Source organism: Sarcophilus harrisii, chromosome 4 (assembly GCF_902635505.1).
Source record: "Sarcophilus harrisii chromosome 4, mSarHar1.11, whole genome shotgun sequence".
NCBI lineage: Eukaryota > Metazoa > Chordata > Mammalia > Dasyuromorphia > Dasyuridae > Sarcophilus > Sarcophilus harrisii.
Window position 1 is genome coordinate 127,946,552 of NC_045429.1, and position 25,984 is coordinate 127,972,535.

Genomic DNA, 25,984 nt, shown 5'->3' on the forward strand with positions numbered 1-25,984 from the left:
GACTTTACTGCTCCCATTTTATAGATGTGAATAGTCTCAAAGGTGACTAGGTAATGCAAAAGAGCACTGTTTAGAATTTTAGGATTAGGAAGGTTGGAGTTTAAATCTGCCCTTAGACACTTCCTAGTAGTGTGACCCTGAATAAGTCATTTAAAAAACATACCTCTGTTTGCCTCAGTTTCCTCAACTATAAAATGGGGATAATAATAGCACCTACATCTCAGAGACTTGTTTTGAGGATCAAATGACATAATATTTGCAAAAAGGGCTACAGCACAATGCCTAGGTTGTAGCAGACATCATATAAATGTTTATTCCTTTTTCTCTTCCATTTCAGAATGATTAAATGTCTTGTCTATGGTCACAAGCTATTAAGTTTAAGGGATGAGATTTGAACTCAAATCTCTGCTATTTTCTGATTCAACACTTCTTTCACTACTCTTGGTTAATCACAGTGCTCTCTTTGCTCTATAAACAAGTATTAGACCTTAAAAAGACCTTTTAAAATAACAAAGTTATTTTAGTAGAGGGTATATATAAAAGTTTTGTGCCCATTTAAAGTTATATCTCAAGTGAGTAAAAATCTTCGGTGATATTCATCCTCCCTAAATTCAAGCCCTGTTTGTATTTAGCTGTTATATGTATATGTATATAAACTAATTCTGACAGTCTCAGATGTATATTATATATATGTGTATATATCCATATATATGTGTATGTATATATGTATATAGTGTCCCAAAAGTCCCAGTGCAGGATTTATTTATTTTTAGTGCTATTTTATAACTTTTAAATTTATAAGAGCAAATATTTAAGCTATAAAACTACTAAAACTTTTGGGATACCTTATATCTGTTCCTTTAATTTTTGCAAAAATCAGTTTCCTCTGAATCCTTAAATATGACCCAATTCCATACTTTGCTATTTCAGCATCTAGTCATGATTTCACTGGTGTGAATTCCCTCCACTGAAGCAGCTCACAATTTTACCCATGTCCAGTAGACAACTTTCCCGGGTTTCTGTGGGTGCCTGGCCTTCTAGTACGAGCCTTCCTAAACTTATCTTGGCTGATCTTCAGATGACAAACACAGATCTATTGCTGACTCTGAACTTGAAACCTTTCTAACTTGGCAGCAGCTGCCAAAGCTTGTGACCTGTGGGCATAACCTTCAAGAACTCAGGGTCACCTCCCTGATACCTTGATGCATTGGAATAGGACACTGTCATGGCAGATAAAGCTGTCACAAATAGTGATTCATAACACTCTGGGAACATAAAGCCAAGCATGAAGGGTGGTGTGATTGGGAAGATTTTTCTGTAGGAAGGATTAATTTAAAATGATCAATGTCTCAGCAGAAAGATGGATTAACCTGAAGTATCTATGCAAAATGTGGAAGGAAAAAATGTTGATAAGGATAGCCTAGCAATCTGTTTTTAGTAAAAGACTAGCATGTTTCATCTATTTTTTTAAACTTGACAACCATTAAAGCACCATAATCTGAGCACATTTCTGTAATGCACAATGTTTTCAAAAGTTTTTATCTTATAATGGCAATTAAAGCTTTGGAAAACAATTTGACTTCTTTCAAGGTTGAAAATGCAGTTCATTATTTCAGTTGCTGCCCTATGAGTTCCTACATTCTAAATGACAAATATAAGGCACAACTTGATTGAGAAATTCCTCAACATTCTATTAATGTGGTCTGGCTGCAGCTATCTAATCAGCTTTCAAACACTATGAATTTTAGAGATGGAGGCAGAGTGGAAAATACAAACATCTTTTCAGAAGCAAAAATTTCTAAGTGATTCTATGTGCTGTCATGGTGCTGGCTGACAGTGTCCACGTGAGTGAGGCAGCAGAGCAGTGTGTATGAACAAAGAAAGAGTCTTTCTTGTCTAGATTCACTGTCATCTTGCCATATATAGCATGGTGGAAGAGAATAAATAACCAGTAGGAGATGATACTTTGTTCCTCTTAGAATTCTTTTTTCTATTCTGTTGATGGTACAGCCATTTTGTTAATGATGTTAGCATGGGATTTTATTTTAATAAAATCTAACCAGCTTTACTCACAATAGTACTATGTTAATGGCTATTTTCAACTTTCTATCCCTCACTTCCTTCTCCTTTATCAATATATACTTTATGACTTTTTAGTTAAATAAATCTTAATCAAGTAGATAAATGAAACTTAAAATTTCTTGTGAATCTTTCAATCATAGCAAGATGTCATTTATATTCAAAAAGTGTAAAATTCTTGATAGATAATAAGACTTCAGAAGTTTGAATTCAGAAGTCAAATTTAACTAGATAAAAGCAATATTTATAAATACCTAAGCTTTAAACTAATAATAAGAATCCATGGATATATGTGTTGAGACTTACGACAACATCAAATGGAAGCTCAATGGGAAAAAGACATTTATGTCATGCTAATTTGAATTTATACTATTCATATTATAAAACGGGCCACAATAGACTTGGAAAATTTCTTTACAAAAACTGATGCAAGATCAATGAAAGACAGGATCTATCACTTTAAGGTTGCTATGGAAAGATCAATATTTCCCCAACAAAGAGGAAGAAATAGTTAGATAGATATTATCAGAATCCATAAGAAATAGGTTAACAACTTAAAGAAATATTTTTGAAGCAATCACACATCACTTTCCTGACAACAGGTACACATCACTGGCACTACACAAAATAGCAAAGTGATTTATCTCTGTATAGAACCTATGAAATAGTTAAAATTGAAGAACAGAATAAAAAACCTTCAATGGGCAACATTGACATTAATGCAATAATGCAACAATAATGAAAATAATACAAAATGCAATAATAATAATTGGCAAAGAAGTGTCAAATAACTTCTCTGATTCATGTGTATTGTTTATAGAAACAAAGGAATTCATGATAGTAATTCAAAATCAGTTTGGAGCTTCAGAAATTAAAAAAGGATAAACCTTTTAAGAAAGTAATAGTTATTAAGGTAGATTATACAAGGAAATGGTAGAAACTACAGATCGTTTTAGGCTATGAGAAATTTAGGACCTACAAAACACCTAGGAAAATATAATCTGGTGTCTAGAATTATACTTCAGAAGTTTGCTATCTTTCATGGACAGAGAATAAATTCTTAAATCACAAAGACCTAAAAATATCCATAAGAATTTAATCAATAAAAGATACTGAAACCAAAATATTTTTATGGACTAAACTGTTGTTCACATTTGCCAGATACAATATTGATCTACAAACCTTTTTTAATAATCAATTTTGATATCTTTTGTTTTTATCTCACCAATATTTTCCTAGATGTCTTTTCTTACTCTGTTATATGATCCTTTATAATAAATAGAAGCAAAACACCAAAACATTTCAGTAAAACCCAACCAACACAATGAAAAAGTCTGACATATGTTCAATGTTCTACACTCAGAGTTTTCCTCCTCTTTAGAGGAATTTTGGGGAGGAGGGATAAAGACTTCTCATATCTCTTATTTGAGGCCATATTGGTCATTACAATTACAGAGGATTTTGCTTTGATGTGTTTTGTTTCCATTTATTATCATAGTTAGGGTGTATAATGTTCTTCTGGCTCTATTTACTTCATTTTGCATCAGTTCATATATAAAACTTTAAAAAAAACTTTCAAAAGATGTAACCTTGGGAAGTACATATAAACATCAAGTTATGTGGAATGAAAAAAATGAAAAAAAAATACAGAAACCTAACAGAAGAAATCAAATTGGCTCAGAAGAAGTCATGTTAATCTCATTATTGTAGTGGTTCTTAGGATGCTTTCAGGGAGTCTATAGAGAACAAATGAGTTTATTGCAAAAACATTATTCACATTCAAAAAGTAGTTATTTTATCTGTGTAGTTCACAGTTCTTGGCTCTTCTCAATAATTCAAGGCAATTCCAATACACTAGAGATGGAAAATGCCATCCACATCGAGAGAGAAAGAACTATAGTGACTGAATGTGGATCTAAGCATAGTATTTTCACCTTTTTTGGTTATTTTTTCCTTTCATGGTTTTTTTTTTCCTTTTTGGCCTGATTTTTCTTACACAACAACATGTTTAAAAGAACTGCATATATTTAACCTATATCAGATTGCTTGCTGTCTTGGGGAGGGAGGAGGTAATGAAGAGAGGAAGAAAAATTGGGAACACCAAGTCGTACAAAAATGAATGTTGAAAACTAACTTTACATGTATTTGGAAAAATAAAGACTATTGAAAATAAAAAAAAATATTTCACATATACTTTCTCATTTGATCATCACAATAGCCTTGGGAGGTGGATATAAGAAGTATATATAGATACACGTATCTATATATTCTAAATAGAGGAGAAAAATGATTCTCAGAAAACTTGCCACACAATTAATAAGATATAGTGAGATAATAAATATCAAAAGTCAAGACTGAATATAGGTCTCTCCTGATGCCAATCTTATTAGTACCATTGATCCAAATCAGTTGTGTGAATTTTCCTATAAGAAGAGAGCATAGTTCAGTTATTTGTGGTAATTTAGTAAGATTAAGAAGGCAGGTAAATTTGACGTATAAAGGAGTTTAGCTATTTATTCATGTCTTCTTCACAAGCAAGAGTAGAGAAAGAAGGAGTGAAGAAGCTTGAGGAAACAGATATTGAATTGAAAAGGAAGTGGGAAGACTAGAGATTTAAGAGGAAGATGAAGAAGTAATAGCATTGCTTTGTGGGAATTCTAGGTTATCTAAAACAGAAATAGTACTTAGTCTGTACTAGTTTAGGAGAAATAGCAGCGGTAGTTTGTCCAAGTCTGGTTATGACACATCAATGAATCATAATAACCTTTGGAGAGGAGAGCTCTCAAAAGACTGGATTTTTCTTCTATCACTTTCATTTGCTGCTTAGAGACTACTGGCCTTCTGGCAATGGTTTGTAATAATGTCAGTTGCTCTTGACAGAAATTTCAGATACCTACAGCTTCTGCTATCAGGATTTTAAATAATAATAATCTAGAAGTGGCCTGCCTGAGAAGTGGTGGGTTTCCCCTTCCTTGGAGATATTTAAGCAAAGGCTGCATAACTTTTTTTTTTTTTTTTAAGTCATTGAGTAGATTTTTTTTTTTTTTTTTGGTATATGGGTAGGACTTGATGGCTGCTGTGGTGCCTTTAAATTTTCAAGTTCTGTAACTGACTTGAAATTGAAACCTACAGAATTATTGAAACTAGGATAAAAATTAAGTAACTTTCAGTCAGGATGATCTGAACCTTAGTCCATGTTCTGTCTCTATGGTTTTGCTCAGGATATTATCTGTCTCTTAGGATCTCCTTTCCTAACGCTTCTCCCAATCCTCTTGATTCATTCAAGTCACATCTCCTCAGGAAACCTTTCCCAACAAACCCACTCCATGCTAATCTCTCCTTCCTCCAAAAGTCTTTGTAACTTATTATCTTTTCTTCTCAGTTTTGCATTTAATGAGATTTTTCGGTTTCATGTATACAAGGTTTACTTCTCCAGTGAGATTGCTAGTCTAAATCTCCTGTTTGGTTCCATGTTCTCAAGAGCCATATATTATGCTCAGCACATAATGTTTACTGAATGCTTTTTAAATTGAGGTAATTGATAAAAATATTCTATTCTTTCTGAGGAGTAGAGAAGCTAGCTAATGTCAGGAGAGGCAGCATGGTGTAGTGACTCTGAACTTAGAGAAGATAGACCTAGGTATCAGTGCTGTCTCATTCAAGTTATGTAGTCTCTGAATTTCAGTTTTCTCATCTTGCAATGGGGAAGATGATAACTTTATAAAGTATCTGGATTATATAAGAGAGAATAAGTATCAAAGCCAGGAAAAACTAGGTCTGTCTCTGTCCATACATTCCTGTGCTACTTGGGAGTATAAAAGATTATAAATTGTGTGGGCAGAGGGATTTTTTACATCTAGGCATTCTATATACTACTGAAATACCAGCATCTAGTGTCTATCCCCTAATATCTATACAACCTATTTGTAAGGGTCAAATGAGAAAATAATATAGATTTAAGGAATTTTGCATGTCCTGTATTAATGTCAGTTATTTCCTGCTTTGAGTAAACATACTTTTGGTTTTCAGAGAGGTAGCTTAATGAATCCAGCAATGAGTACTCTCAAAGAAGGTGATTTTAAATGGGGGCAAATCAATCAACACCATGTCCTGAAAGTCCACTATTGTGTATGGCTGAACACAAAGCATTATAGAGTTTCTATTCAGAAGATATGGATCCTTCTTTAAGGAGCTTAAGTTTAACAATGAGGAGATTAAAAGCAGCTCCTAGAAACAAAGTGACAGAACTAAATATGTACTCACATATACACTAGGAAAGCATACAACACAAATATATCTACATAGGAACACATTTCCTCATGCCCTGTCAATTTAATTTATTTGTTTCTGAACTTGAATGGGCTAAGTCCATCTCACCACTCTCAGCTACTAATTCCTGACTTCTTAAAACAGTTAAACTTTATATGAGTTGAAGCAGGTTTGAATTTAAGACTTAAAACTTAATGAAGTCCTAGTATTTCAAAATTTGACCTCTACTTCCAATCTCCTATGGCTTTTGGCTTAACTGTTGGAAGACATACTGAGTAGTGATGAATTTGATAGATGATACAGGAGGGAATTGAGCCTGATATTTCTAAAATTTGATCTAGCACTTAAAATACAATTCCTAAAAATAGGGTTATTCCTAGAAATCACTGGAAGGTCAACAACCTTCAATTTGATAGTATCTGACTTATATACTCTTAGTTTTTTTGGTTGTCATTTGTATTTTATGTAATCAAACTTTGAATAATGAATAATCTATCACCATGAGGTATTTAGCACCTAGAAGGCTTACTGATTGATTATTTGTTGAAGCCACATACTGATATTCTAAGATAAGAAAGAACCTAAGTCAAAGAAACTTAACCTATTTTCCTCAGTGGCCATTTTCTTTCATAATGGAACCAACCAGGAAACTGAGGCCAATTGCATTAAGTGAGTTGATCAAAGTCACACAGTGTGTATCAGAGGTTGCATTTGCCTTAGGTTCTCTGACTCTAGAGTTAATGATCTTTTAATTCCCTTTCAGGACATTAATATCAATGCCTCTCACCTCATCAAAGGTTCATTTTCACTCAGAAACACAAAGCACATATTTCTTTTGACAATCCTTGAAGCTCTGATGCAGAGGGGTCAAAGTCACATGAAAGCATTTTAACAAGATAATCTCAGTCATCTGAAGGGATAAGTCCCCCAAAGTACAAAGTCCTAGATGATCATATAAGCTATAGAATCAAACTGTTTTTCCTCAGCAATTCACAAGTTTGGAAAAAGGAACATGATTATCTCATGGCACAGTTTTGATACATAGATTCTAGGCTGATTCTTGTAAGAACAGTAAATGATGAGAACACAATTCCAGTTGCACTGTATGTATGCCTGTTGTCAACTTGTCATGTGCATCTTTGACCATTCATAGTGAGATGTCAGATTCTACTGAAAGTTGCTGATTGGTGGGTGTGATTGCAGCTGAACATGATCAGGTTTGCAGTACCCACAGATCCAAAAAGTGTTTGCTATGTAATTCCCAGCCTTTGTGTTCAGTGGTGCAATCCCCCCCAAACCTGAAATTATGATAATGAATCAGTCTGTGTCTTGAATGTTCCAGATCAGTAGCTCCGTCCCTTTAGGGAGGCTTCACTCTATCATGATAAATCTCAGTGTAAATTCTCAGTATATTTATGCTTTGAGTGTTTGCTGAGAAAAAAGGAAATTTTTTAAAGTGCTGATTTGAAAATGTGTATAATGGTGGAATGGACATATTGTATTAGCAAAGAAAATGACTACTTAAACTTCTCATGTAAAATACTTCCATAGAGAAATGGGGTAGAGGTGGGGAGGAGAATTGACCTGAAAAATAAAAGTGATGATATGTAGAAAGAAAAAAAATCCCAAAACTATGACTGGAAAAATGAGGTCCTGCCATGTGTATCTTGATAAGAGAAGTGAAGCCAAATAAGTGCCCTGAAGTTCAAACACCAAAAGGGCTCAGAAACATTGGAGTGGCTGATATTAAAAATTACAAAGAGAAATCACAAAACAAATTAAATGAAGCTAGACAAGAGTGAGACATGTCATGCTGTGCATCCAAATGATAAATAGTCCTGAAATTGACATCCATTCTGTAGATATGATAAATGCATTAGATTTGTGAATAAATGGTTTGTAATATTTAACAAGAAGGAAGGAGCACCCAAAAGCTCTGAAATGTAAGAAAAAAATTAGGCAGGGATGATTTCATAGAATTTTATCTGAAAAAAGATAAAGAGAAATCAAGATGGAGAGGCCTTTATAGTAAAATATTTTAAGTAAAATAATTATTATTGGCAGAGAACCATTATTCCTTCTCCCTTATTAGAGTATAAACTCCTTGAGAGCAGGGACTATTTTTTTTATACTTCTTTGTATATCCAGAGCTAAGAATAGTGCCTGGAACATAGTTAAGTGCTTAATAGTTGACTGACTGATGCTGTTAGGTCCATTTCATTAGAGCAGAAGGGATTCAGGTATAAACTTTGTAACAAACCCTATGTCTGTAGTCTTCACATCAGTTTAGACAAATACAGAAAGATTCAAAATCAGAAGGCCAATCACCAAAGTTTATGGGCATTGGTTATTGGTTACATCAGGGATCCTAAGAGATACCTGGGAAATCTCCACAGGATTAATAACAAAGAACAGAAGATCTTTTCAGGAAAATGTAGGAACTTTTTCAACTTGACCTACTTTGCATAAGTATAATTTTAACCTAATTCTGTTCCAACTACAGGGAATCCCAAAATTTAAATACTTACCTTGAAGTTTGGGGATATGAATAATGTGATTAAAGATTAGAATGGGACCACAAAAGATGAATCCATCCAGTGTGCCTCTGATAACATTCCCTTTAGACCAAAGGGAGTATTTAAGAGGTATTTAGCATTTCAGTGAAACTAAGGTAGCAGTCCACAATACCAGTACTGCTTTGGGGATTTTTTTCTGCTCTCTATTAAAAAACAAAAAACAAACCAAAAAACAACTTATAAAATATATCAGTAGTTAGGAAAAGCCAGGGGCAAAATTTTTAAGTGAACAAAAATATGTCTTTGGTGCTTCTTATCTCTTTTCATTATTTCTATTAGTTATCTATTTTTCTTTTTCCTCTTTCACCTCCCTTCCTCTGCCCAGGTTATCAACCTCTGTGCTGTTCTCTAGCTACCCACAGCACACAACAATCACAGTTACCCCCATATGTGGGGGATCTGGACAATACCCCACCCTTTGGGTCTTTCCCTCATCTTTCCTCCCCTTTATGTGCACTTGTCCTGGGTTCCATTATCTCAGCCATGAGCTCTCTGCAAAGTGACAGATAACAAATCTGATGAAAACTCATCTGTGTACGCTACATTCTCGTTGTTAATGGTTTAATGTGTTATCCCTCACAGCTAATGCATTCATACTTTAACAGATCTCTGTTTGAATAGTACTAATAATGGTACTGAAACAGATTAGCAACAAGATACTTGTTGGTAGATGGGCCTTATGGTCGCTTAAATTCTACTTTAGGCATAAGGCAATTGTGGAATTTAGAAAAACAAGTAGAATGATATATCCAATCCAGTTGGGAGTCCAGGTGTGAATATTAATCTTTATTTTTCTGTAATTAAGTAAACATGCCAAAATGCATACTGAAAAGAGTTAAATATTGAGCCTCAAATGATTAACAAATTAGTCCTTCTCACTGTGTATATGCATTCTTGCGCTTTATCTTCTGCTATGTTACCATCAAAATTCACACAAATCTCCCCATAATATTTGTTATTTTCTTTTCACTGCCACCTACCAATATGTTTTTCTCTAGAAAACTCAACATTCTTTACAGACAATTTCAGATTCTTATGTTAGGCCTATAAAATAGGCAAGAAATACATTTCCCATTTCAATAGGGAACACTTGAAAACACCCCAAAGAATCTGTTTTGCCTAAGATCACTGAAAAATCCACGGAGAAAACTAGCAGCAGGCATGATTAATATGACTCCTTTTAGAGGTGATAATATATTAAAAAAAATACTGATAGTAATTTCATTAGAAATTCGAGTCAAAATATAAAGAATCAGAACACATGATTAAGAAAAATGGACACTGAGAAAACATACATAGTCTGTTTTGGTGCACATGGCAAACTTATCTTGTCTTTCTCCTATTAGTGCTTTTTCACTTAAATTGGAAAGAAATGCACAGTGTGATTTTTTTTATATAACCCTGTATTTATTTTTATGGAAGCTCTCCCTTGCCACCTTTAATATACTGCTACTCTAGATCCCTAAATGAGTATAAAATACAAACATATCAACATACTTATATAAGATTTACAACATAAATTAGGTCTGTTCCCCCTTTTGTCACAAGATAGGCCTATTCATGGCTGTTTTGAATAAGCCCTCTCTCCCTCTTAGGTTACATATAGGTCATACAGAATAGTTTCTCTCTAGAGTAACAGTCTCTCACTTCCAACTAGCTTTTGAAGATCTTCACTTGCATATTCTATTGACCCTTCAAATTCATGTCTTTAATTGAATCCACAATCTCCTCATGTAAATCTGTACTTCATCCTAACCTCACTACTTCTTTTGACTAACTTTCCAATTTAACAGTTCTCCTTTTTAAATCAGTTATTTGTCCCCTCCATCAGACACTTCCTTAAAATTAAGGTTTGTGTTGTATCTCTCTTTGTGCTTCCATAGTTTTATACTAACTGCTATTTTATATATATTGATGAGTTTGGAGGAAAATGTAGACATTTCCTTTTTTAGCAAGTCAGGAAAGTCCATGCTCAGTATTAAATAACAATAGGCTTTCTCTCTTAGAAGAGATGGTTGCCTTACTGGATGAGGGACCCATTGTAGGCAAAAGAATGCTTTATTTTGTATTAATATTTGATAGTTATATCCATGGGTCTATCTGAAGGCAATCATTGTCTTTATTCCCTGCAGCAGAGTTCATAGACTTGAGTAAGATGAGCTCCATAGACCCTGAACCAGACTTGGATGATCCCTTAGTACCTGATAGTTAACATGAAGAGCAAGCTTCATTTTTTAATACTTTTTTTTTCTATGTCAAGGAAAGATAGTTGCTGTATTCTGATGACCTTGAAACAGCCTGGAAATTAGTCCGGGTTGTCTGGGGAGGTAATATGATCTTGCTTTCAAAAGTTAACTTCTCTTCATGAAGGAGATAAGTATTGGGCTCTGCCCTTGGTGGGGAATAGTCCTTGAAGCATTAAATCATTAAAAGAGTACAGCACATAGAAGCTGTTACCATATAACTTATGCTACCTTATTAAGTCTAACAAGTTTGAAACCATATGTCTCCTAAGAAAATTGAACATATTTGTTTACAAACATACATAATAAGTGACAATATGTATAGAAAATAAATTACTCACTCTGAATTATTTAACCAGTTTTTTTTCCCTTCAAACTCTCAAATGAAATGATTATAAAACTTAGGCCAAAATAACATCAAATCAAATGATACCTACTTTTTTTTTTTAAAGGACTTAGGTATAAATTTTTACAAGAAAAATAAACTAAGTTGTATTCCTCTTTTTATTCCCTAATCCCCTTTATTTTAATAGATGTCATTAGTGTGAATGGGCAAGATTATAGAGAGTTTCCTACTCTTCAAATGTTTCATCTTATTTATACTTGACAATATACTTGAATTGAACTTGAATACTTATTTATATTGAATTTATCCCTTCAATAGGGAATACATGATCACATCTCATAAGAGAAACTATCATGGCTATTTTTACAGCAAAGTAAATACCCTTAAAGGCAAATTTAAAGGAAAAGCAATATGATAAAGCTTCTATTTAACTGATCTTTCATTGAAGTATATGAAAGCACTTGACAAATCATGTCCAATAGTTTGGTGAGGGGTCAAATTATATTTTCACCTACCAATACACCAAATCTTTAGCAGTCAAGGTTCTCCCAGTAAATAACTTCCATTCCATTTCATTTATCCCTAAATCATGGTAGTTGCACATAATGTTATGTAATCAGTTACTGACAAGGCCCCAAACTGAATTTTAGGATCGTTTGTGCTCCATATCCATCTCAGCAATTCTCCTACCCTTTGTTCTTTTAAGATTCAGCTTCTATATCATTCTACTTTTAAAATCTTAGATGTATGGTCTTTCTATTCAAGAGAATTTGTTGAGATAAGCATTAAGTATTGATACTAATAATCACAACCTAGTTTTGTGTTATTTTTTGAACACTATGAAAAAACCATTTATTATGAAATAAGATAGTTTATTCTACAACACCATCAAATAATCCCAACTACCCCATTTGTGAAATCCCCTGTTTTGTAATGTCAAATCCTTTACCTGTGTCATGAATTTTCTTCCTTTCCTACTGTGAAACTTCAATAGCCAGCCCATTAGGCCTTGCCAGTTTATTCTAACAACATTTAATAAAATTAAGGCTACTGGGGAAGAAAATGGTATATAATTCTCAACTAAATTAATTTAATTTGTAGAAATTCATGTCTGTGTCCTTTAAATCAATGCCATTTGACATGGTACCATTTGAGCTTTTAAAGGAGATAATTCTTTATCTTCCAGTTTATTCCCTGTATCTTTCAAATATACTAGGAGAAACTAGAACTTCTGTATCTGAAGGAAAGAAGTAGTGTTCTGTTGGAGTGATGGAGGGTATAGTCTAAGGACTGTCTCTGATTCTTCTAGTCACAATGTATTTCTTAGTCTATGATCCTTTCTAATTAATTAAGATTCACTTAAATTTTTTAGTAAGGCTATAGAAAGACCCATCTAATATTTTTTTAGTTTACCATACTGACTGACAAGACAATTTCAATTTGGATGTCTGGGCTTTCTGTGATTATATTAGTTGAGGCACAATTGGAACCCAACTTTTATAAATGTTTTTTTCTGTTTATTTTCTGGAGGACTTTTAGACAAAATTATAATCATGCCATCTTGACCATGAGGCTAATAGTTTAGGTTTTCTTACAATCCATAGTTTAATGATCATTCTTTCACTAAATCCTATCATGATGGGCTCATTATGGTGTGGAGCTTACCTTTGCTTTTCAAAGGCATATTATTAGAAAGGAAGAGTGAGGATGACCTTGGGAAAGTGACTTAATTTCTCTGTACCCTGGATTATTCTCTAAGACTATGGAGAAAAGATATATAAAACTGTGTGTGTGCATACATAGCATATATGTATATACACATAGACTCCTATAATAAACGTGTGTATATAGAGTGACAATGTATTGGAAGTTTTCTTTAACAATGAAATCACAGGTCCATAAACACTTATAGATATTATTTAACAGAATCCATATTCTAGCGGATCCTATACTATTTTTTAAAGTCTTGAATATGGATATGGTTACAAATTGTATGTTTGCTGGCTAAAGAATCATCTATCTGAATTTGGAGAGACACTATATATGTGGATATAACATATGAATATACATGTATATTTATATTGATTATATATTATTGAGTAGATCCACTCAAATGGATAAGAGAATAAGGGAACTTGGGTCAACAAGTATCTCTTTCTACATCCATTTTCTTCATTCTATATAAACTCATAGTGTATCATGAACTAGTCTCCTGCAAATGTCCTAAAGAGATACTGCATGTCATTACAATACATATACTACAATTTTCAAAAGCTTCTGTTAACATTATTGTGACTCAAGGATAATAAATCTTTGCCCCTTAACTTGGAAAAAATAATATTATTGTGAAAGAGCTCTTAAGTTTGTATGGCAAATTGCTAATACAGAAAACAACTTTTATATAATTTCAAACACAATTTCCAAAGCCAACATCATTTCTTCTGCACCTGCGTAATATATAGTGTTTAAGTGGGTTAAATTTTAACTGCAAAGTAACTATAGTTGATTAATCAAATCAGCAAAAGAACAACTATAAAGGTCACTTTATCATTTTAATTTAAAACTTGTCTTCGACAATAATAAGCATGTCAAAGTATTCCTTGCATTAAGGAAAAGGAGGAAGGAAAAGTAATAAGCATTTACATAGCTTTTATCATGTGCCAGGCACTGTGCTAAACACTTTAAAAAATATTTTTCATTTGATCTTCACAACAACCTTGCAAAGTAATTACTGTTACATTTTTACAATTGAGGAAACTGAGGAAAATTACAGGGCTTGCCCAGGATCATTCATCTAGTAAATGTCTGAGGATGAAATTAAAATCAAATCTTCACTCTAGGATCAGCAGTCATTTATTGTGTCATCCAACTGAGGGAAAATTTGGCTTTGAAAAAAATAATAAATTTTGGAGTAGGGAAGAATTATTTCCCCTTATGAAAATATTTGGCATAAGTAAATGGAGAGTGACATATATTAAGATATGAATTTGTAAAAAATTTATTCAGGAATTTTTCAAGAAGAGACATTGTTATTATAGTGAGATCAAAGGAGATAGAGGTAAGTACAAATGTCTCATAGCCTGTGAGGCCCTGCCAAGTTGAGGACTGTCTGGAGAAGCTTTCATTAAATATTATCAACTTATATCTAGAGAAGACCATAGGTATCATCTAGTTCCATTCCCATTATTTTACAAGCGAGGAAGTTTGCACCTAGTTAAATTCAATGATTTGACCAAGTTAATATAAATAACAAGTACTAAAAAGCTAACATTTGAATACAGATTCTCTAACTCCAAATACTGGGCTGACATCACTATACAGCACATCATACTTGGCTATTAAGGTGAGACTGACTGATTTCATTGATACTTTCTTGAAGAGGATATAAGTAGTCTATTTAAGGAAGGCTCAATGAATACTGCTAGTGTTGCTTAGACAAAATTGCTTAGACAAAATCTGTTCTGGAGGTTTACAAAGGAGACTATGAGATGAAAGACTGGAGGAGGAGCTGGATGAAACATTGGCAGGGCTAGGCAGATTAAAGGCCCTGGGCACATTCCTAATGTGTAAACATATATACTGTTGTCTTCCAGATTTTATATTTGTTGTTTTCTATAGTATATAATTTGGTGGTGATGGTGGTAGTGAGGGGCAGGGGTGTGTGTGTGTGTGTGTGTGTGTGTGTGTGTGTTTCATACTGCCTTTTTTCTGAGAACTAGTATGTAGTTCAGGATAAAGGGAGGACTTGTGTTGAAAATCATGCACATGGCTGGCTTTGATTTGCCTTCCCCCTGCTTTTTAAATATTTTGTTACAAGAAATGGCTTGCTGGGCAGGGGAGGAGGAAGGAACATATTCAGATATGAAAGTGATGTAAAAACAAAATATATTAATAAATATTTTTCTAAATATTATATTTCAATTAATAGCTTCTGCTGTGTCCTTGACAGTCTTCTCAATGCCACTCCCTAACTCTGAATGTGTCTTCCTCTATGTATCTTGGTAACTCTGACCCTTACTATATAAAAGTAGTTATGCCTGTATGGGCAAGCAGATTTCTTTTGGAAGAAATTTGGTTAATATGGTTAGAATAAAAATAGAAAAGTGCAAGAGCAAAACTCTGAATGAAACCTCATAGATCATGTCAAAGAAAAACAGGTAATGCATTAAAGACTAGAAAAGTGGAAGAATTTCTATACTAGTGAAATATCAAGACAGTTAATAATTTCTGACACTGACTAGGAATGGATGTCTTACAGGGGAGGGATAAAGCTCTAGCACAATTAGGTACTTTAAAAGCAGAACAGAAAACTTCCTAACTATTCAAAGTTGATGCAGTTATTAAACATGAAAATTGATTATGATTTTTATTCTGGATGGTTTAGATGGAGATGTGGATTTCTGTTTACATAACTGTCTAATCATAAGAAAGAAATGCCTGGTATGTATGTACTAAAATAATTTATTATTAATAATTACTTTATAATCAGAGTGGTAAAAAAGGTGTTTTGGATTTGTCCACTGTGTACAAGATGATCATGAAACCCAGAAGAGACAGAGTATTATAAATGATAACTCACATTCCTATAACATTTTAAGGTATAAAAAATGCTTTTGCTACATGAGGATGATGTGAGAGAGGTAGCCTGAGTGTTGTTATCTTCATATTATAGATGAGGAAATTGAGACTCAGGGAGGACACAGTGGCTTAAACATAATAAAAAATTTAGCAGGTGGCAGAAATATGTATTTATAGTTTCTTACTTCCCAGTCCATGCTCACCAGATGTTAGCAGAAGGCTCAGGTATTGAAATGAAGGGAGATAGTCAAGACTAGAAGGAATAAGGGAGAAAAGATTGAATATCATTTGTGGTAGGAACGTTGTATGTGCATATAGATGGAGTACTTGTGTATACAGACACTATTTCTTAGGATCTATTTCCATTATAATATCTAGAAATTATTTAATAATAACTGACATATGGAGAGTGGTTTCTTACTACAAAGCATTTTAAATGCTTTATAAAGTGCTTTGTAATGCCCTAGTCATTACTGAAGATTCTGACAACTTTCTATAGAAAGTCAGTGCTAAATTCTTTCTTTTAGATGACTCAGTGAGGTTTTAAGTCAGTAGTTAAAGGAAGAATAACAGATTGCTTGACTATAAAAAAAACTAGCTAAAAGGTATACACAATTTTTAGTAAGAAGAATCGTGAAAATGTCTTATTAAGTCATTATAAGAACATTCTAGTCAAGTACACAAGAAACGTGCATTTTTTCATGATTTCTAGCTAGAGAAGTGATTTCCTGAAGATCACACAAGATGCCAAGGACAGAGTCAAAAACAGAAGCCATATCTCCTGATTGTCTGCTGTGTGCTAAATTCAGTGGCCCATGTTGTCCTTTATTTTCTGCACATCACTTAGATGGTTCCATATAAAACATCAAGTCCAAGAAGATGAACATCAAAATGTTGCCATAGCAATATTATCCTTTCTTTGATACATTGTATAAGATGATAAAGAAATGCAATTAGGGATTTCTGCACTTCCATGTTATTCTGCCTTTGTAAGATATTTCGTGATCAAGGCCCTACAGTTTCACAGCTAATAGTATCAAGTCAGAACAAAATTAAGAACTGTCCTCCTACCTATGGGATGACATATGAATTTGAAGAGATTTTGCCCTTCAGGAGTTGCTGATGACTCAGACTTGGCAAGAAAGCCTAGTTCTTCCCAGCCTGCAAAGTTTTTCAACCCCAGAAGAATCTATAACAGTAGAATGTGATGTCATTGAATATATACTTTACTCATTCTCATTTTTTACTTTTCTTGATGCCTTCCTAATTGTTTATACCTTTCCCTTTATGGAACTTTTTTCCATGACTACTTCAGAAGCAGCTTCTTACAATTTCACCAATGAATTTTTTTTGTGTGTGTGTGTGAATGTTACAAGTGTCAGGGAAACATATTTAATTTTATAATTTTGTCACAATCTTTATAAAGATGATATTATTCTTTGGCTTCCTTATAGTGATTAATCATCTATTTTAATTAATGATTTCATTTTAATTAATCATTCATTTTATTTCTGGGACATTATTGTTAGAATATGGAGAAGGAAGGAGGCAAGCATTTAAGAGCATCAAGCATTGTTCTAAGCAGTTTACAAATATTTATTTGGCTCTTACAACAATCCATATTACAATTGAGGAATTTGAAGCAACCTGAGCTTGAGTTACAAGAACCCTTGTCAAGGGTAACATAGCTAGTTAGTGATGTAGGAAGGATATGAACTCAAGTTCTCTTGATTCTCTATCTACTATGCCACCTAGCTGCTGAGACAAGAGTTCCTAGATTTTTCTTTTTATTAAATCAATTAAGTAATTTCCCCAACATCATGAAGAATGTCAGGGAACCATGTTACTTTATCTATTATCTACTAAAGATTAATGCAATTATTTAAAATTTTTGGATATTTTTAGAACTATGACTTAGTCAATAAAGTATCACTTGAAATTTTAAATAAAAATAGGAAATTTCAAGTAGGGAAAAGGAAACATTATTTTGGTGTTTTCATGGATTTTTCCTAAATATGTGGAAATGTAAGTAAGGTACTACCAGATTACATACAAGTCACCATGTGAAGAAGAAAGGTGAGCCAACATTTCACTTCTCCCCATTATTATCAAGATTTTAATCTGAATTGTTTTAATCTGAATTGAAATATATTAGTTATAAAATTGGGCATTATCTGTTATGTGCCCCTAGAACTGCAGTGTGGCTTTCCACCACAAGATGGTACACCAGATAGGACTTTTTTGCTGCATGAAGACCAATTAAGAGACTTGCAGTAATCTAGGTGTGAAGTTCTTCCTGAGAGCTTTAACTACAGTTATGGAAGTGGAAATAGAAAGGAAAGGGTGGAGATGAGAAGTAACTGGATTTTAATAGACAAGGAAACCAGGGAGACAGAAGAATTAAAAACATTTGAGAACTTTTGATTGAGTGTATAAAGATTTCTAGCTACAATATAATTTTTTAATCAAGAATTAAGATTAGAAATTTATCATTGAATTTTGTTTCTTGGACATCATGCTATTCAAAATTATAATAATGAACAAAGAAATAGAAAACCAAATCAAGATGTTACGAAATCCTTTGATATTCAATGCAATAAATTTTCATTAAGCACCTTATATGTGCTACATACTATACTGGATGCCACTAAGATTGTACTGATAGAGTTTTATGCTACAGATCAAACAAAAGGTCTACAAAGTCTTGACTTTATATAGGACTGGACAACAAAATCTGTTATTTACATTGCATTTGATTTTTTTCAGCTACTTTTTTGGATGATTCAAAAATTTATCCTAACTTTAAAAGATAGCATTATCAACAAGTCTTAAATCCTGCTATTACACAACTCTGGCAACAGAATATCTGAATAATAATTTGGAGTATATACTGGGGAGGTGCACACACATACACATAACTCAACAATAATAGCACTTCCCTCCATCTGAGTAGTAACTTGATATGTAAACTGGAAAGACACATGCACAATTTTTAGACAATGCATCAGAGTTGTGGATCTTTGAGCTAGGAGGAGGGATTAGGTCCGTGATTTCAATGGCATGAAGAATTTCTAGATGAGGGAATTCTTCCTATCACTGTTCTGCCTAGAGCATAGAGAGTTTATGACTTGCTCAGAATCATACAACCTCAAGTTTTATTTGTATCTTAGTAATCTTTTCCCCTCTCCTCACCCCAAGTCTACCGGACTCCTACAATCCTTCAAATCAATCTTCAAATTGCTACCAAATTCATTTTTCCTTCTTGTTTTCATTGTTGCTTTGTTAATGAGTCCTGTAATTTTTGATCCATTGTCTTAACCTGACCCGTCAGTTATATGAGCTTTTCCTCACTCCTGATTATTCCTCAAGACTTTGGACCTTCAGCTATGTCTTTAATTTCCAAATCCTAGATATTGGATGCAGTTTTTATCCACTCTGTCCTTATCTTTAATTACTAGTTTTCCCTGAGGCTACAAGGAATTTAATGACTGTTTGTTGAATTAAATTAATATGGTTCTTGTAATTTTGGTATTCTATTTTCATGGTCAAACCTGTGGTCTCTCACAAGATAATTAATAACATATGATATACAAATAGATATGTATATATAAATATATACATACACACAAAATGTATGTTTTCATTTTTATGCATTTGAATATATGTACACATGTATATATTTTTAATTTTTAATTCCATCTATTTGTAATTTATTTCTCTATTTCAACTGTGCTTATCCATTTATTTGTTTATATATAATTCTTTTTTATGTAGCATTATATAACTTGGCTTCCTACTATGTCTATATGACTGTCAAATACAAAATAAATCATAAAAATAAAGAGCAATTAACTAATGTCAAAATATTCATAGTAGTAAATAGTGAATAGGTATGGCTATAGTGGGGAAAACTAGCATGTGTTTCAGGAGTATTTGATTAAAAGGTCCCTCTGGATTTTTGATGTTTGTGGAAGTGAAGTGATTTAAGACTAAGCTTGTACAAGTAACTGATAGCTACTATCTCTTTATGGATTGGCAGCGGTAATGTCTCTGTCCCATGGGGAAGGGTTGTTTCAATTCCTTATCAATTTTTGTTTGCCTCTAAAGCATTCATCTCTATTATCATTATTGCCTAATTACTATATATATTCAGTGTGGCATCTCATTCCTTCTTACATGACTTCCTCTAATTTTTAGTATGGATGCTATTAAGTACTCCTCCTGAGGATATTGGAATGATTTGAAGTAGTATAGAAAGCAAAAAATTGGTCAAGCATGTTCACTGTAGGTATCAGAACATAAGACTATGTAATTGAAGGTCAGATTATTAGTCTAGAGAAGAAAGGAGGATGGAGCATGATAGTGCTTTAAAAGACTTGAAATTTTATTATATGGAAGAGGGATTATAATGATGTATAATTTCATAGGGCTATATATGTATAATTTTCATAAGGATCAATGTATGAAAATTTAAGAGAAATATTTTCACTCAAAACAAGGAGAACTTTCTGACAACTAGAGCTATTAAAATATGATAGGCTGGCTTTTTAGACAATGCATTCCTCTTCAATGGAGGTATTCAAGCTGAGGCTACATGTTTTGGCTTGTCAAGGTTAGAGGATCACAGGATCAAAGTAATAGAACAAGATGGAATTTAGAAATTATAAAGTCCAACATTTTATTTTGTAGATGACAAGGCCCAGAAATGTGGTGGAAGATATTTTTTTATATTTGGAGGAAAATCATATTAGATGTCCTTGAGTCTCTTTTTGATTATGCCCATCTGCTAATTCTGTTTTCTTTCCAGATTATGTTTCTCTATTCTCTATTCATCTTCTATATACTTATTTACATGTTGATTACTTTGTTCATTAGGAGGGAGGCTGGAATAGATGATCTCTCAGGTCCTTTCTTGGTTAGCATGAGTTACTAATTCCTTTCTCTTTCAGATCCTCCATTTACTCTGAAGATGTCTTGTATGCACCTAATTATTTACATGTTGTCTCCTCTATTAGACTGTATACTTTTTGGGACGAGGACCACTTTTTTTTACATTCTTGGGCTTGGTACAGTACCAGGCATGCAGTAAACACTTAATAAATGTTCATTGACAGAATGGTGATGGTCTTTCATATCAAATTTTCTTTAATTTTTAAAGTAGTTATATAGAAGCTAGCTTGTGTGCTAGAATTGGAGCAAGGAAAACTCGAGTTCATAATCCTGCCTCAGACACTTAATAGCTGCTTAACTTGGGGCAAGTCATTTAGTATCTTAGCCTCAGTTTCCTCATCTGTATAATGAGACTAGTACTAATATATATCAGACTATGATGAGCACTTACCACACAAAGTTGTGAGGGTCAATTGAGATAACATGTAAAGGCTTTCTGAACCTTAAAGCACTATATAAATACTATTATCTACTATTATAGATATCCAGTATCTATTATTATAGATATTAATTCACTTATACTTTTGGTCTTTCATTATTCAGTGATTTTGGCATTAGATTTTCTAAGTAAAATACAAGGCTCTTGATCCTATGAGCATTCTCCATTTTTGAAAAAGCACGTTTCTATGAGATTTTTCAAAATTTATATAGTTCTTATGATTCTATTCCATCTGTGCAACACAGTGAAAATGCCTCTGAACTTCTAATCACATTCATTTGTCTTCTCTGTTTCTTTTATGTTTCTCTTTTGTTCTCTTTGAGCTAACTGGATATTTAAGAAGGGGCTATCTAGGGCCAATAATTTAAACAGAGTGACCTTTTTCTTGATCATTACCAGTAGCAGTTCATCTTCACCAAGCTTTCAAAGTGAATACTAGGTATTTTTCCTTCAAAGTTACAATTAATTCAGAGCTTTCAATGGACAATAGTATGACCTGTTCTTTCTAAAGTGCATTTCTTGCAATTGTCTTGAATTGTTTCAAGCTAAAGTCCTGCTGACAATGTGAACTGTGCAGCAAATAACATCATCAGCACAATTTTCTTCTTACACAGAAGACAAACTAGTATTCATGATGAATGGTGTTTTTAATGGTTAAATTTGATACATTTTAAAATAAAGTAATCAAGTTTTATTACATTCAAGGTCTGAACATGTACCAAAACCATTAAAAAATGAAAGAAAATAATTGTTAGTAAATATAGTTTTATTCAACATAAAAAGTTTTCAAAATATGACCAAAACCAACATTTTTTGAAGATACTTCTTCTAATTTACACATGTAATAGTATAGAAAATGCTATCTACCAAAAATGTTGTTCAGATGGACTTTTTAACTTATGCATCCCAAGGCTCACAAATCACTAACCAGTTGATTAAAAATGGTCTAATGATTTGAACAGAAATGAAAATAGATTACTGTATCAGAAAGTCTGGGTATTTGATTAAATTGCACTATTCAGTGTGTGTTGTAGGGATGTATCCAAACAGATTGGAAGGAAATTATATCCAGCCTTAGAGAAGATGACACAAATATAAAAACTAGGTAAGTAAAAAAAAAACTTATATTTGGGAATTCTTCGTGCATGTTTTTAGATTTGGCAGTAAAAACAACAACTTGAAACAAAGCTGCTAGTTTAGGTAGAACATTATTCCGGCTATAAACATTGGCTGATGAAATAAATCAAGCTGAATGACTTGTCTAAGACATTGTAATGAGATACCTAATTAGGTATTGTTGAAGGGATGAGCCTTATTATAAATCACAAAATGAAGAAAATTAGAGAAGGTATTGTTTTCTTCTTTTCTTCTTAATTATAATGTTTGAGTTAAAGCAGTATAATCAACTGGCCATTATTAATGTTATTTTATATAGGGCTATAATACATAAATTATATAAAATGAAATATACATAATTTAAAATAAAACATAATAAAATCACATCAATATATCATAACATTATAAATACTTATGAAAAAATAAAAGGTTAAGAATGTATGCATAATTGATGCATATGTCAATCATAATTGACAAAACATTTCTCTAGGCTTTAGTATATATTTTAATAAGACATGAAGTTAAAGACTGGAAATACATTTCATTAAATAATTAAAAGTTAATGAATACCTAAATATCAATTTCTATGGAGCTTTATTTTATACTTTGCATATTTAAATTTAAGTTCATGCTTAACAAAATTGCACTATTATTATATAAATAATCAACACAATAATATTTGTGATTTTAGTCCCATATGATTCTTTGTGACTCCATTTAAAGGCTTTCTAGGCAAAGTTACTGAAATGTTTGCCCTTTCCTTCTACAGCTCATTTTCCAGTTGAGAAATGAGTCAAACACTTTTAACTGGTATTAAATGACTTGCCTAGGATCACATAGTTTCTAAGAGCCTGAAACTTGATTTGAACTCAGGAAGAGAATTTTCCCCTAATCCAGGTCCAGCACTCTAATCCACTATGCCACTTAATTGCCCATTAAAATAGTATGTGTAATTAGTACAGTCTTTATAAGATTTTTTTAAAAAAAGAATCCATTGTCTTACCATATAACATTTCACATTTATGCAGCATGTTAAGATTTATAAAGCAAATTTCTTCATAAAACACCTCTAAGGACTAGATAATATTGTTTCATTTATTTTAAAGATAAGGAAGCAGAGGTCAGAGAAGTTATGTGATTTATATATGTTCACATTAGAAATTAAAGAGAGGAGGTAGGTTTTGAACCCTTAGCTCAAGTCCTAGGCTCTTTCCATTATACCTCACCAGAGGTATGATGGTAACTGTTTAACAACTGACTTTTTACCTCTTCCACATATACCTATGATATACATTTTAAATACAATCTATATTAAGGCTTTCCTTTGATAGAAAGTTCACAAAACAATAAATCAAGCCCCAATGTCTGGTATTTGCTTATTTCATGAGATGAAATGCTCCTGCTAAAAATTTAACAATTAGTTCTCAAAAGTTAATTCCAATTGGCTCCAGCATTCCCTTGTATCCCCACCAAAATGTTTTAGTGATTTGTGATCTGAATAACTCAAAGGAAACACTGTTGAAATGAACTAAATATTTACTTATTTTTATTTTACATAGTTTGGGGAATGGAGGAAGTACAGTAGGAAACAAGTTGAACTCTTCTTTTTGAGCCAATTAAATCAAGCTATTCCAAAATCAAAAGTACTAACTAAATATTAATATTAATCTTCTAACTTTGAAATCATTCTAACTTTACAGATGTCAAAGATTTGTAGCCAAGATACTAAACAATAATTAGAATTTATCCTTTAATTACTATCTAAGAGTATTAATTCTTTAAATGTTAGCTTTTTTATCAGAAGTTTTTAATAATGAAAAGTTTCTTATAACAAAGCTATCATTTAACAGGCATGCTTGTCACATTAACTATCAGAGAAGAAATTCAAATGCCCTGTTAAAGAGCATTAGATGCCAAAAATATTTATTTGGGAAACCTTCACTATTAAAATCATTTTGCAGTGATAAGTGATTTCCATGCTGGTTGGCTTAAGATGTCTCAATCATTGTCCCCAATTTTACTAAGAAGAGATTATACTTTCCTTCTAAAATATTAAGAAAAATCTTACAAAGTCATATATTAATAGAATAAATAAACTGCACATTCTTAGAAAAAGTAGCTTCCAAGAACCACTAGAATGTTGTGCAAAAACAGGAGGCATGATGTTCTTAAACGTCCTGGCAAATTCAGGTGATCAGAATAGCTGACCTAGGAGGTCTCTTTTTGTGAGTTCACATTCTTTATGTAAGATGTCACTGAGTCTATGAGCATGTACAATCTATAACTATGCTTAAATCAATGGTTGTGTATATGGCATATGGGAAATAAATGACTTTCCTAACAAATATTTTATTCTATTCCAAGAAGGACTATCCTCTGCCACTTTTTTTGTATTAATATGGTAATTTGTTAGATACAAAGAAGCTTGTAAATGATTCAACTTAAAAAGTTAATAGCTTTTTATCAAAAATAGTAATTGGAAATAATATTACATAAAGTAAATTGCATAAAAAAGTTTCTCTCCTTCCATAAAATATCTTTTAAAAAAATAACCAAATCAGAATTTCAAAGCTTGGAATAATAATTTTCACTATTAAATCCATGTGAAAAGAAATTTCAATATAAGTTATTAGTGAATAATTTAATTGTAAATATTATTAAATGTATTACAATGAGAATTTTAAGCATTATTTATATTTACATTTTGGTTACTGCAATGAATATATTGTTAAAATTTGACAATGAAGACAATCATAAATTATTATTATATCTATTGTAATAAATTCAATTATATTTCTCTAATTTATCTTATAAGAATTTTTTTTACAATTCATGAAATTCCGCTATAAAGGAGATCTGAAAATTCTATTGTATTTAAATTCAAGAACCATTTATTCACTGCCTCTTATGTACAAGACCATGGGATAGATTCCAGGGATATAAAGAAAAATCAGACCCTGCTTTTGAAAATCTTATGATCTAATAATGAAGATAAATTATGTATATCAATAATTTGATTATGAATTAGAATATAAGTACAAAGGAGAGGTTCTAAGTGCTATGATAGATTCAGATCAGAAAAAAGATTTTCAATCTGACAATATCAACGGAGACTTCATTCAAGAAATAGGTCCTAAGAGAAGGAAAGCTTTGAAACATGTAGAAATAGATTTGGGATGATTTTGAATTTATTAATCTTTTTAAAAATGAAAATAGTATGCTTCAATCTACATTCAAACTCAATAGTTTTTCTCTGGGTGTGGGTAGCATATTCCATCATGAGTCTTTTAGAATTGTCTTAGATCATTTTATTTCTGAGAAGAGTAAAATCTACCAAAGTTGGTCATCCACACAATACTGCTGTTACTGTGTACAATGCTCTCCAGAT

The 25,984-nt window shown here is 32.4% G+C and overlaps 1 protein-coding gene across 5 annotated transcripts in view; it reads right to left on the reverse strand.

Moving 5' to 3' along the window:
* PACRG (parkin coregulated) overlaps positions 1-25,984 on the reverse strand; it is a 610,713-nt gene that overhangs the window by 215,767 nt on the left and 368,962 nt on the right. Inside the window, exon 5 of one of the 5 annotated variants that reach the window (XM_031968393.1) lies at positions 16,298-16,344. The exons of the other annotated variants lie outside the window; for them this stretch is intronic. Coding sequence (XP_031824253.1) covers positions 16,313-16,344 — 32 coding nt within the window. The 3' untranslated portion in view covers positions 16,298-16,312. Of the gene's footprint in view, positions 1-16,297; positions 16,345-25,984 lie in introns of those variants that run through there. 5 annotated transcript variants of the gene reach the window in all.